The sequence below is a fragment of the Mus pahari genome, chromosome 11, assembly GCF_900095145.1.
Source record: "Mus pahari chromosome 11, PAHARI_EIJ_v1.1, whole genome shotgun sequence".
Taxonomy (NCBI): Eukaryota; Metazoa; Chordata; class Mammalia; order Rodentia; family Muridae; genus Mus; species Mus pahari.
In genome coordinates, this window is record NC_034600.1 from 5,858,742 (window position 1) to 5,871,546 (window position 12,805).

Genomic DNA, 12,805 nt, shown 5'->3' on the forward strand with positions numbered 1-12,805 from the left:
TGAGTTCCAGGACAGCCAGGGCTATACAGAGAAACCCTGTCTTGAAAAACAAAAACAAACAAACAAACAAAAAGAAGTTTTGACAGTATCTACACAGAAACCCCTAACCCTAACCCTGCCATTTCACCCAGAAATAGCACACACCGAGCCTCATTATGCAAGGGGAGAGAAGCAGGCTCCTACAACATATTTCCTCCCCTACCCCTAGCTCCTTTTTGAAACAGTATGTACAACTGTGTTGAATACACAGGGGAGGGAGGTGGTTCCTAAGGGAACTGCTCTAAAAGCGTCCCTGGCTGTCCATCAGGCCTCTTTCAACTATAAACCAAGAGATCCTAGACATTGTGGAGCTGAGGAAATCAAGGCTGGAAGAGGTATCTGTAGGCTGTGGGGCAGAGTTCCACAGAGGAAGGGGAAATGAAGAAATAAATCCCTGAAACCAGCATGTGTCTTTGCTGAATACCAAGGCATGTGATTAGGGAGAATCCACAAAGCTTGAAGGCCACTGAAGCTCACACAGGCTAGAAAAATCCAGGCTACTATGGCCTAAGTGGTCAGAGTTCTGTCTTAACTGACCAGGAACTTCGAGGTGGAGACCGTAGGCAGAGCGCACACCAGGACAAACAAACCTAGGTTACAAGTGGTTGAGAAGGCTACCAGAACCTAGCCGGCCGATTTAAAAGTAAGATGTCAAAGTCTAGGTCCTTTAGCCACAGTGTTAAGTATTTGTGTAAAATACGGTTGATATGCTGAATTAGTTTTTTCATCATTGTGACCCTATACTTGACAAGCAAGTTAGGGTGGGAGGGCATTTTTGCTCACAGGTCTGAGGAACACAGTCCATCATGGTAGAGGAGGCAGGATGGCAGGAGAGCTTTGCCCACAGCATCAACCACAAGCAGAGGAAAGAGGGCTACCAGTCAGCTGGCTTTCTCTTCTCTTTCGATTCATATTGGGACACTAGCCAAATGGTGTCATCTACATTCAGGGCATGTTTTCCATTCTTTGTTAAGCCTCCCTCAAAGGCAGACTGACACTTTTATCTAGATGATTTCAAATCCATTCAGATTGACAATGAAGACAACACATATGCCAGGAAGAAGAAACGTGTGAGGAGATAATAATGCAAGTGAAAGGCAAGAACATCTTTTTAAAAAGCCATATAAACTGATTCAGACTTTAACAAGAACATGTGAAAGGAGGAAAAACACAGAAAAGAACCTAAAGAAATCTTCAGAGAAAGAAAACATTGAGTTAAAAAAAGAACTAAATGATTGGGAATAATCTAGATACTACAAAGAAATACACAAACTAAGGATATAGCAATAGAAACTGTTTAAAATTAAGTACAGTTATTTTTTAAAGCTGAAAAAAGGGGAGCTGGAGATCAGAGGTTAAGAGCACTGACTAACTGCTCTTCCAGAGACCTGGGTCTGATTCCCAGCACCCACATGGCTGCTCACAACCAACTGAAACTCTGTTCCTTGGGATCTGATAGGCTCTTTTGGCTTCTCTGGGCACCAGGCACACATGTGGTACACAGATATACATGCAGGCAAAACACCAATACACATTAAAGTAAAACACTTTTAAAAATAAAAAAGGGCAAAGTACATGAGTGGTTTGTGTACAACATCTAGCAAGGAGTCTCACATGCTGAAGAACAGATTCCCATGAAATGAGTAATCATCACATGGTTATCAAATGTGAAGAGAACTGAGACCCCAAATAGACAGAACTCAAGGAAGGACAGATAATGAAGGGTCCAGCACAGTGGAATGGCATGGTTTCTACCCCTGGGACAGGGTCAGTGGGCATGGGCCTCCAGGAGTATAGACGGCTGCTGTGGTTATAAGGTTTGTTCGTATAATAATGTACATTATTTTCACATTCCTCCAAGAAATGTCCTCCCTATTAAAGTTAATGACTTCATGATAATAAACAGAGACTGCACCAGGATGGGAGGCAAGGGTGTGGCTAATGTCTCAGCAAAATGGCAAATAATGGGACCTTCGGGACAGCCCTTAAGGCTGTGGAAAAGAATTTTTAAAAATGAGTTAGAAACTGTATAATTTCTCAACTGTGCAAAAATACAGGGATGCAATATGAATTGTATAAGGGGCTTCACAGATACAAAGTTAAGACAGCTGCACTATGAGCTAGCTTGTCAGAAAGACACTAAGGAAATGACAGAGATTTAGGAAGTGGTGATGACACCACCCAGCTGACCAGGGTCAGCCTGGTCTAGATGAGGCGAAATGGTAACCTCAGGACAAGGTCCCACCCAGTTAAATTTACCAAGGCAGGCAGATCTCTGAATTCTTTTAGCAAGGTTAAAGAAAAAAAATGCTTTTGTTCTTTTATTAAGAGTCTAAGAGCTAAGGTTGGGGAATGCAGACTTGTGGGATGAACTAGAGGGAACCTGGAATAAATAACTGAACTGACATGTTAATTAAAAAACTGGGCTTTTGGTTGGCATGAGATGAGCTACCAAAGATACCAGTTCTGTTTTAGAATTATTTTTCTTCAGTGAGAGCTCTTCAAGATTTTTTCTAACAGAGTTTCTAGTCTTAGTCAGAAAGTCAATGAAGAGCACACACAGTTCTTTAGAGTGTTTTCTAGCAGCTATCCAGAGAAGGCTGTCTGAAGAGAGAAAACATTTTTTTTTTTTTTTTTTGCTTTCTGATTTTGATTGGAAAACCCAAGAATTACTTTTAGCATTTTTTAAAACACTATTCCTGACTTCATTTGAAGATCCAATAATTTTTTTATAGCAGTTTTTTGACTTTGGTCAGAGAGCTTTTAGAATTTTTACTAGCAGAGAGAGCTGTCTCAACTACAGAGTCTGGAAAGCCATCTCCGCAGGACATTGGCTTGGATCGGTGATTTGACTTTGAGTTGTTTGTTTTCACCGCTCCTAGACACCCAGTTTCTCAGGAACCCCCCTCTAAGCCAAGGCTAGTCCTTGGCAAGGTAAGCCCACAGAGACATCAATGTCTTTTTCCTTCTAAATATAAAAACGCAATGGACAGAAAACCTGCTCAATATCTAGACCAGTCTGTCACCCATGAGCATGACACCAGGAGCAGAGAAACCTTTCTTTTGGTACACATGCTGTAGGATGGGGCTTTGGTGTGTACACCATTATCCTCAGAGTAATTTACAAGACTGAATCAAACCTGAGACCATACTGGGTATAGAGGAATGAACTGACCTACACCCAAGGAGAGGAACTCATGAATCATGATTGAAAACAAACATTTTAAATGTCACAACTCCTGTGCCTGCTTCTTTCCTCTCTGTTGTCACCAAAGTTACCTGCTTGACAGTCTGATGGTCAGTTTCTGGGCTAATGCCTTACAAAGGGATGTTTTTCCAGTACCCGGAGGACCTGTAATAGCCAAGGAAATATATTCAAGCCATTGCCTTTTAAGCATAGATAAGTACTATTACTGTTATTACTACTCTAAGTATTAATTTATTTTAAGTTATAGCTTAAAAGTTTTCGAGTCTCACCACATAGCCCTGATTGGACTTCACTAATATGGACTTACCTATTTCTCCCAGGTGACATACTGCTTCTTGGGTCTTAGCAACTCTAGGCATATTGAATAAACACCACATGCCTGGTCTACATCTTAGTGACACCAGCCCTTGTCTCCACACTTCCTTTATGAAGTCCACACCCATCAAGGGACATTTCAAAGGCCAAATACAGCTTTCTTGGTAAATACAGGTACAAGACCACTCCTGTAGTGGTATCTCTCACTGCAGGTAATGCAAAGGTGACCTGCACCCCACCTCAGACCAGAACAGCAGTTTATATCTGGAATGTCACTCAGACTCATTTGTTAAGTGTTTGGTCCCCAGAGTGATGCCATGAGTGGTTGCAGAAAATAAAGGTGACGTGTGGTTTTAGGTCACTGGGGTATGCACTTGAAGGGGACTGAGAGACCTTGGTCTCTTCTTCTGTTTCACTCTTGGCTTCGAGGTGATGACTGTTCTCCCATGTGCTTCACCATTGGCCCCAAACAGCACTGACAATTGGTGATAGACTGACCCTCTAAAATGTGAACCACATCCACATATATTTATTTTCTTCTTTGAGACAAGGTCTCACTATGCAGCCACGGCTGGCCTCAAACTTAAGACATCTGCCCACTTCTTCTGCCCCTAAGGACTGAGATTAAAGGTCTACTCTACCATAGCCAGTTTTGTTTTTTTTAAGATTTATTTATATTTTATGTGTATGAATATTTTGTTTTTTCCTGCATGGAAGTGTAACACGTGCATGCAGGACCCTCAGAGGACAGGAGAGGTTATATCAGATCCCCAAGAACTAGAGTTACAGATGGTTGTGAATTACCATGTGGGTGCTGGGACTTGAATCCCAATCTTCTGCAAAAGTAAGAGTTCTCTTAAACTACTTAGCCACCTCTCTAGTTCCTTAAATGATACTTCTTAAAAGATGCTGGGAATAATTGGCATAACCAGGGTAATTGACCCAGGCTTCTCCTTTGCTACAATGTGGATGTTGTCTTTTTTTGTTGTTGTTTTGTTTTGAGACAGGGTTTCTCTGTGTAACAGCCCTGGATGTTCTGGAGCTCGCTCTGTAGACATGGCTGTCCTTGAACTCAGAGATCTGCCTGCCTCTCAAGTGCTTGGATTAAAGGCATGTGTCACCATGGCCTGACTGTGGAGTTGTCTTTATTTTGCTCCATCTCTATGCAGCAATGGGGGTGGGGAGCAAATCAACAATTTCTTTCTAAAAAGGACCTGACAGAATTTCTTTAAAAAACATGGCTCCTGTAGTTCACTCTCATGAAGCAGTGACTATTACAAAGAAAAGAAAGTAGACATGTTTATTCTAAGCAATTATGTTCAGTTGGGAAAACAGGCAACCATTTAATATAAAAAAGTCCAGAAGGAAGCAAACAAGTTGCCCATAAGAGAAAGTCAGCAAACAAATTTGCCAGAGACTTTGGTGAACTGAATTAGCTTCACATATATGGAATAATTCAAGAACAATCCTGACTTCTTCTGAAATGAAAGAGCTATAACATTGTAGAAGGAATAGGTATAAATTATTACAAGTCAATTCCAGGCCATTCATTTTTGTCACATGAAAACCCGCCCACCTCACCGTGCAGCAGTACCACCCGGTTCCAGGTGATAAGGTTGCTGTCCACATTCTTGTCTGAGAAGAGTAAGGTGGTCATCACATAATCAAGGAGCTAATATGTGGAAAAGCAGAAAGGCAGATCAGGTACCTGTAAGGCAAACGTTTCCAAAAGCATGCTATGAAGGCCCGCACCTCCTGACACTGAGAGACTATTTCCTATCATCTGCTCATGTTCTAGAAGGCATCTTTAAAAGGTAAGAAGGTAAAATCCTGGTTGGTACCATCCTAAGAGGAAAAACCATCATTACTTTTACTTAGAATGACAACATACACTAAGACGTCCAAAGTATTTATCAGGCTAGTCTCTGACCATTTTCTACCTAAAGGATCAATTCTATGCTGGGGAACCTCTGATGGATTGGCATTCAGATGTGGGCCACTGGTAGACAGGATTTCCAAAAAACCCTCTTGAATCACAAGACAGTGAGGCTAGACAGCAAGAAAATAAGTATATTCTGAAAAAAGTACAACAACTTACATGTGATTTGACCTCTACATCATACACGAGGCTATCCCAAAGTCCATGAAATTCAGCTGTCAAGGAGAATAAGACAAAAAAGTCCAATTTTAGGAAGAAATTGAGACCAATGCTTTCCAACTGCAGATCAAGACTGATACAGCAAATGGTTTATCTTTTTTCCCAAAGTTCAACTTTTCTTAAAAGTAAAGGACTAAAATAAATGCCAGTCATATAATTTTGACCGATAAGTGAAATAAAAGGATTAATCTTATCAAATCTGGTAGCTCAAGCTGAAGGAGTTCAAAAGTTCAAGACCCCTCAGGGTTAAGAGTGAGTTGGGAGAAGCCCTATCTTAAACAAACACACACACTTACATACAAAGACCTGGCATGAAGCTCAGAGGTAGACTGCTCATTGAGTTTATGTGAGGCCTTGAGTTCAATCCCCAATGCAAGAGAGAGAAAATGGACTATTCTTCATGTTTGTGGACTAGTGTTTTACAAATGAATTCTCCCCATCCACCAGGCTAGCTGCCACAGTGCTAGAGGTTCTATGCATGCTACTGTAAGAGAAAGTTATCTACAGTTTTACACAGCTGTGAATCCTGGAAGCCACAATAAGTTCTGACTGGCCTGGCAAGAAATGCTCATTAGTGCCTTGGTGGACTGAATGTTATAGGAGTAACTAACCACTTTCTGACTGTGTCTAAAGCTCAAACCACAAGACTGGACTCAACCCGGGTATCATTAACTGGACTAAAACTCCATGGCTGACTTGGTCACAGACCTAGGGGAGAACCTAACACTATCTGTTAAGCAGACATAGCAATAATCCCCCCCACCCTTGCCCTGAGTTCTTTTTCTACATCCAGAGATAAGTGGACATTTGACCCTCATCAGAGAAGCCTCTTTTTATCATAGATATAATTGCCACACAGAGGCAGACAACAGGTCTAGGTGGAGAATAAGAGACTGTGGAATTCTTAGCTCTAAATGTGACATCTATAGTGCCCTTAGGCTCAGGGATCATTGGGAAGTGAAAACAATTTTAAGAGCTGGAATTAGAGGATGTTGCAGCATAACAGTATTAGTTGGCCGTGGCTTGTGACATTCCACCCCTATCTCAGGAACTATTGGTGACTGATGGCTGCTAGGGGAAGGAGAATCAGTTTTCTTCAAGGTTGCCCTGGAAGGCTAAACGTGCTCCAGCAGATGCAGCAGCAAGTGGATCCAATGGGTTTAAGAAAAACAAAAATGACAACAACAACAAAAAAACCCAGCACACGCTATTAGGAGGCAAAAATGGTGGTAAGGACCGGGAGGAACTAGAGGGAGTGGCATGAAGCTGATCTGATCAAACACCATCATAGGTGTGTGGGAGTATCTAAGCACTGAAGTGTTTTCCATAAAAAACGCCACTGTTTAATATTTTCAGTTTTGCCATTTCCATTACATCCTCTTGCTTTCTCCGGGTTTATTTTTTATCACCAGTTCTGTGTCTTTAGAGGAAAAAAATCCAGGTACTTATTTCTTTTTTTTTTTTTTTTTTAAAAACAACATTCTGTTTTATTTATTTNTTTAAAGATTTATTTATTTATTATATGTAAGTACACTGTAGCTGTCTCCAGACACTCCAGAAGAGGGCGTCAGATCTTGTTACGGATGGTTGTGAGCCACCATGTGGTTGCTGGGATTTGAACTCTGGACCTTCGGAAGAGCAGTCGGGTGCTCTTACCCACTGAGCCATCTCACCAGCCCCCAGGTACTTATTTCAAATGCAAGCCTCTAAGTTTCCTTTTTGGGCTAATGTATTTCCACAAATACTGGCGCACTGTATTTTTGCTTTCACTGAATGCTGCAATTTCTATTTTGTCATAGACTTGCCTCAAGTTATGATTTAAAGTGCGTTTTAAACAATCAAAAAACAAACTGTAGAAACATAAAACTTGATGACTGGATTAATAATTCCTGGCTACTACCTGTTGGAACCCAGCAGCAAAGTCCTCAGAGAAGCACTGTCACAGCAGGCAGGGATTCAAGGTTTTTAGCCCACCTTTGACCATTTAGTTTTCAGATAAAAGACACACACACACCCTTTATAATAAAATAAGCTTTAAATAGTTCCAACAGGCACTTGACATTCTTAGTAATTCACAATGAGGTGTTTGTCTAAAGGAACAACAGTCTCAATTCAGAAATGTGCTCCTTCCTTTGAAATCACCATCAATCAAATCTGTAGTATTCCCCAAAGGCTCATATACTAAAAGCCTGCTCATCAGCACGGCGCTACTGGGAGGTAGTGGATAGGGCCCGGGAGGTTTTAAATCATGTCCTTGAAGAAGATAGTCAGGGCACAGATCTCTTGCTCTCTCTCCTGCATCTGGCCATGAAGACAATAGGCTTCCTCTGCCACTCTTCCCTCCCACAATATGGTACTTCGCCTTGCTATTGCTAAAGGCATAAAGCAACGGAGCCACTATTTCATAAACTAAAACTGTAAGCCAAAATAAACTCTTCTCCTAATAAGCTAATTGTCTCAAGCATTTCTTATGGTAATAGAAAGCTAACACAGTAAGACCCTTTTAATTTATTTCAAAAGGGATAAAGAATCTTAAATTCTTACAAAACCAAAGAACCAAATCTTCTCATTAAGTGACATGGAATACCCTAGATGTGTCTTAAGCTTCTGATTTATGCCTTCCTTTGCTGCTGCCCTCCACCACTACTCTCCTGTCAGGACCCTGTACCTGCAGGCAGAACCCAGTGACTTGCTGCAATTATATTTTCTGTTTCTTCACCCAAATTTTCACTGCTGGGGCCTTCTTCATTCAGCTGGAAGATGTGAAGTGCAATGGTGCATGCACTCAGATCAATGGGCTGTTGAGGAGGAGGGAAAAAAGAAAACACATCTATGCAACTCAGAACATTCCTTCTTTACTTGTAGTATATATGCTGAAGTCCAAAATAAAGATCAAGGAATACCGTTACTGAAAACTAGTTCTCGGTCAGGCGGTGGTGGCGCACACCTTTAATCCCAGCACTTGGGGGGCAGACGCAGAGGCAGGTGGATTTCTGAGTTCAAGGCCAGCCTGGTCTACAAAGTGAGTTCCAGGACAGCCATGGCTATACAGAGAAATCCTGTCTCGAAAAACAAACAAACAAACACAAAAACCCAAAAAACTAGTTCTCAGAAGGATTTACAGAGACGAAGTTCGGAGCTGAGACTGAAGGAAGGACCATCCAGAGACTGCCACACCCAGGGATCCATCCCATAAACAACCACCAAACCCAGACACTATTGCAGATGCCAACATTTTGCTGACAGGACCCTGATATAGCTGTTTCCTGTGAGGATGTGCCTGGCAAATACAAAAGTGGATGCTCACAGTCATCTATTGGATGGAGCACAGGGTCCCCAAAGAAGGAGCTAGAGGAAGGACCCAAGAACCTGAAGGTGTCTGCAGCCCTATAGGAGGAACAACAATATGAACTAACCAGTACCCCCGAAGGGGCAATTCAGAGAACTTTAGTATGCTACAAGTACATAAAAAGAGAATTATGGTTTGTGATGTATTCTAATGCAACATAATTATTAATAGCTCTGTTTTCCGACTGTCAAGTTCTACTTCCTATTTGTTCCAGGCTCTGTCAAGTGCGTCCTGACACACAGCATCCCCACTCTAGCACCTAGCTCCAGGTCACATGGCTAAAGCGTATCTAGCCACTGTTATCAATCAGGCATAGGGACACAACAGCAGGATCAGTCATCACTAGCTGCCAAGATGCTACACATTCCCACCCTCGCCACTAGCCACACATCCTTCCCGTGTACATGTGCTAGCTCCCCTTATAAAAGGACAACCAATCCCTCTGCACTCTTTCTTCCCCTCCACCTTCACCCAGAAGCAGCCGCTGCATTCTCCCTCCCTAATAAACCCTCATGTGAGATCTGTTGCTTAAAGTGACTTTATGAAATCTGTTGCTTAGATTTTTTTTGTGTGTGTGTGTGTTGCTTAGATCTTAACAGCCACCAAAACCAACAGATATGTAAGTAACCTGCTATCAATGTCAATATTAGTTGTTTGTGACACCTCACAATCCCTAAGGGCTCAGTTACCAGCACTATGAACTAGGAATTTACCTGAGGGTCTTTAGCCTTTAATTCTGTGTCAACGATAGATACCGACTGAACATTTCTGGTTAGAAAAGGATCATCAAATTCAGTCCATACGTAATCTCCAAACACAATATTATGCCTGTTGAGCAGTTTGTAAACGCTTGTCTTTATATCTTCTTTTTTTGCAGTGCTAGAGAGATAAATAAAACATACATAAAATACCTTAGTTAAGAAAAACACTAATGTATAGCCAGGTCTGGCTGTAATTTCAGCATGCAAGCTGAGACAGAAGAACTTGTTTCAAACACACACACACACACACCCTCTCTCCCTCAGACCTTAGACATATACAAGAAAGTCATTAGTCAAGATGGGGCTTGGGATAAACTGTAGGATCCCAGGCCTGCAGTCATACCATCAGCCACCCTCAAGCTAATTAGAAAAAGGAGGTGCCACTAGTTCTTTACACACTTCTATGAAAATAAATAAAAATTCAGTGTTTGAGACAAGCCTGAAACATAATGAGCATTCAATCCATGTTAGCAGCGCTTTTAAGGAAAACCTGAAAAAGCATAGCTGTAGGGTCTAACCTGGAGTACATACATAATCGTTGTAACAGGAAATCTGCCACCAGATTCCGGCTTAGCAAATTAAATACTTATTTACCTCCTGCTCTACTGACACTGCACTTTCTTGCACCCCTAATTGACTGGAGATCACCTCTGTCGCTCAGCAGGTGCAGTCCTATTACATGGAGCTAGCTCATCGTTAGGCTGTGCTCCATAGGCCAGTCAGTTGAGAGCTGTAGGGTCCTGCCAGATAGCGTGGGATGGTGGTAGGGTCTGGATGGGATGTGCGGCCATATGAGAGGTGAAACTCAAGAGTGATGTGTGGTGGGATGGAGGGCAAAGTCGGATCATGCTGTTAGGGTCAACTGAAGTGCGGTGGAGTCGTGTTGGAACATACTTGGTGGGTTAATGTCAGGCTGCTCGGGTCGTGCGAGTGGGGCCGTACTGAGAGGTGGGACGCTGTGGGGTGGAATCCTAAGAGTTGGGGTAAGGTCGTGTCATTCGGAGTCACGCGTGGTGGGGGTCGGATCAGGTCGCGCCCCGCGTGGTCGGACTCACCTTCCGCTCCGCTGCAGAACCTCCACGTGAACCGCGGGCGATTCGGCAACACAGGGAAGCGCTTGCTTCAGGTCGCCCACCGCCTCGTCCATGGCGCCGCCGCCGGGAGCCGAGGGAATGCCGCCGGAGTGAGGCCGCTGTCGCCTCCCTGCACCCTGTGCGACAGCCTTCTTAGATGTAGGAGGATCCACCTTGGCTAAGTGCTGGCCAAATCCACTTCCGCCGCCCGAGCAGCGCGCCGCTTCGCATCCCGCCCCTCCCCGCCGAGCTTCGAATCTGCCGCGCGCAGCGCACCGCCCCACCCTGACCCGGAAGCACTCGGCGGTGGCGAAGGAGCTACTTCCGTCTGGCGCAGGTCGGGCTACGGGCGGCCGCTTCTCACCGGATCCCGTGCTATCTCAGCCATGGGCAAAAAGCACAAGAAGCACAAGGCGGAATGGCGCTCGTCCTACGAAGGTGCGGAGCCCACGGGCGGGGTCTAGGTTGCCGGTACGGCCAGGAGAAGGCGTTCCAGGGGAAGGGCGTGGTCTGCGCTGGGCGGGGTCCCGTGAGAAGGAGGGGCTTAGAGCCAGGTAGTGGTACCATCGTAGGAGGGGCGGGGTTAAGACTGAGAAAGGGCCTCTGCTGCGAAGAGGGCATAGGCTTCTTTTTGGGTCCTGTAGCCACTATGTACCTCCTCTCTGACACCAGGAAGACCCGCAGCAAAAAGAGGGCTTCCGTGAAGGAATTGGGGTCCTGGGTCTCAGGTCGGGTTGTTGTACTTTCTTCTGGTAGGAAGGACCCTCGGAATATCCTCAGTGGTGATTTTTGTGGTTTGAAAGAGAGGATTGAACACAATTCTGTCAGTTTGAGATTACATATTTTCCTGTGGTTTTGACAACTCCTTGCTGTCTAGATTCACCCACAGGGGTGCAGTATTTCCACTCGGTATTTTGCAAGCTTGACCTACGGTCTGTGTGCAGATTATACAGACACACCACTGGAGAAGCCTCTGAAGCTGGTGCTCAAGGTGGGAGGAAGTGAAGTGACAGAGCTCTCAGGATCTGGCCACGACTCCAGCTACTACGACGATCGGTCAGACCACGAACGGGAGAGACACAGAGAAAAGAAGAAGAAAAAGAAGAAAAAGTCGGAGAAGGAGAAGCACCTGGATGAGGAGGAGAGGAGGAAGCGGAAGGTAAAGGTTCAATGGCCTAAGATGGGTCCCTAATCATGCCTGGCTATACCTGGGTTGTTGCTGCAGGTCTGGGCTTCCAGGGCTTCCTCAGGTGATGCCTGTCAAGTGTCAGGAGTGGATCTTCTTCCCAGTCTGGGGAACTCGCAGAGGTGTGCGGGGGCCTGCAGTACCAATCTAAAAGAGTCTGGCTGTTCTGTGCCCTCTATTCTTCGATACTTACAGGAAGAGAAGAAAAGGAAACGGGAGAAGGAACACTGTGACTCAGAGGGGGAGGCTGATGCTTTCGACCCTGGAAAGAAGGTGGAGGTGGAGCCACCCCCAGACCGACCAGTGAGAGCCTGCCGAACACAGCCAGGCAAGACCCTGTCCCCAAACATGAGTTTCCTACCTTGTCTATAGCAAGGTTATCTAGTTGTTGGGGACATTTCACAAGCTAAAAATGGGTAAATTCTCTTGAAGACTGGTAAAACAGACATATGGATGCCAGAGATCAACCATATGTGTCCTGCAAAACCTACTATATTTTTATTTGGTTGGTTAGTTGTTTTGTTTTGTTTGTTTTTCTGTTTTTGTTTTTTTTCTTTTATTATTTTCTTTATTTACATTTCAAATGCTATCCCAAAAGTTCCCTATGCCCTTCCCCCACCCTGCTCCCCTACCCACCCACTCCCACTTCTTGGCCCTGGCCTTCCCCTGTGCTGGGTCATATAAAGTTTGCAAGACCAAGGGGCCTCTCTTCCCAA

General features: G+C 44.1%; 2 protein-coding genes across 4 annotated transcripts in view; one reads left to right on the forward strand and one right to left on the reverse strand.

Moving 5' to 3' along the window:
* Trip13 (thyroid hormone receptor interactor 13) overlaps positions 1-11,157 on the reverse strand; it is a 20,317-nt gene extending 9,160 nt beyond the window's left edge. The window contains exons 1-6 of the mRNA XM_021208420.1: positions 10,886-11,157; positions 9,783-9,948; positions 8,389-8,518; positions 5,661-5,716; positions 5,144-5,234; positions 3,319-3,391 (exon numbers count right to left, since the gene is read on the reverse strand). Of these exons, the coding sequence (XP_021064079.1) occupies positions 3,319-3,391; positions 5,144-5,234; positions 5,661-5,716; positions 8,389-8,518; positions 9,783-9,948; positions 10,886-10,977 (608 nt within the window). The 5' untranslated portion in view covers positions 10,978-11,157. The remainder of the gene's footprint in view (positions 1-3,318; positions 3,392-5,143; positions 5,235-5,660; positions 5,717-8,388; positions 8,519-9,782; positions 9,949-10,885) is intronic.
* Positions 11,158-11,212: 55 nt separating this feature from the next.
* Positions 11,213-12,805, forward strand: part of Brd9 (bromodomain containing 9) — a 25,393-nt gene continuing 23,800 nt past the window's right edge. For 2 of the 3 annotated variants that reach the window (XM_021208293.1, XM_021208294.1), the window contains exons 1-3: positions 11,213-11,341; positions 11,848-12,062; positions 12,285-12,417. In XM_021208293.1, the coding sequence (XP_021063952.1) occupies positions 11,290-11,341; positions 11,848-12,062; positions 12,285-12,417 (400 nt within the window). In that variant the 5' untranslated portion in view covers positions 11,213-11,289. The remainder of the gene's footprint in view (positions 11,342-11,847; positions 12,063-12,284; positions 12,418-12,805) is intronic. The other variant, XM_029544085.1, reaches the window with a different exon arrangement.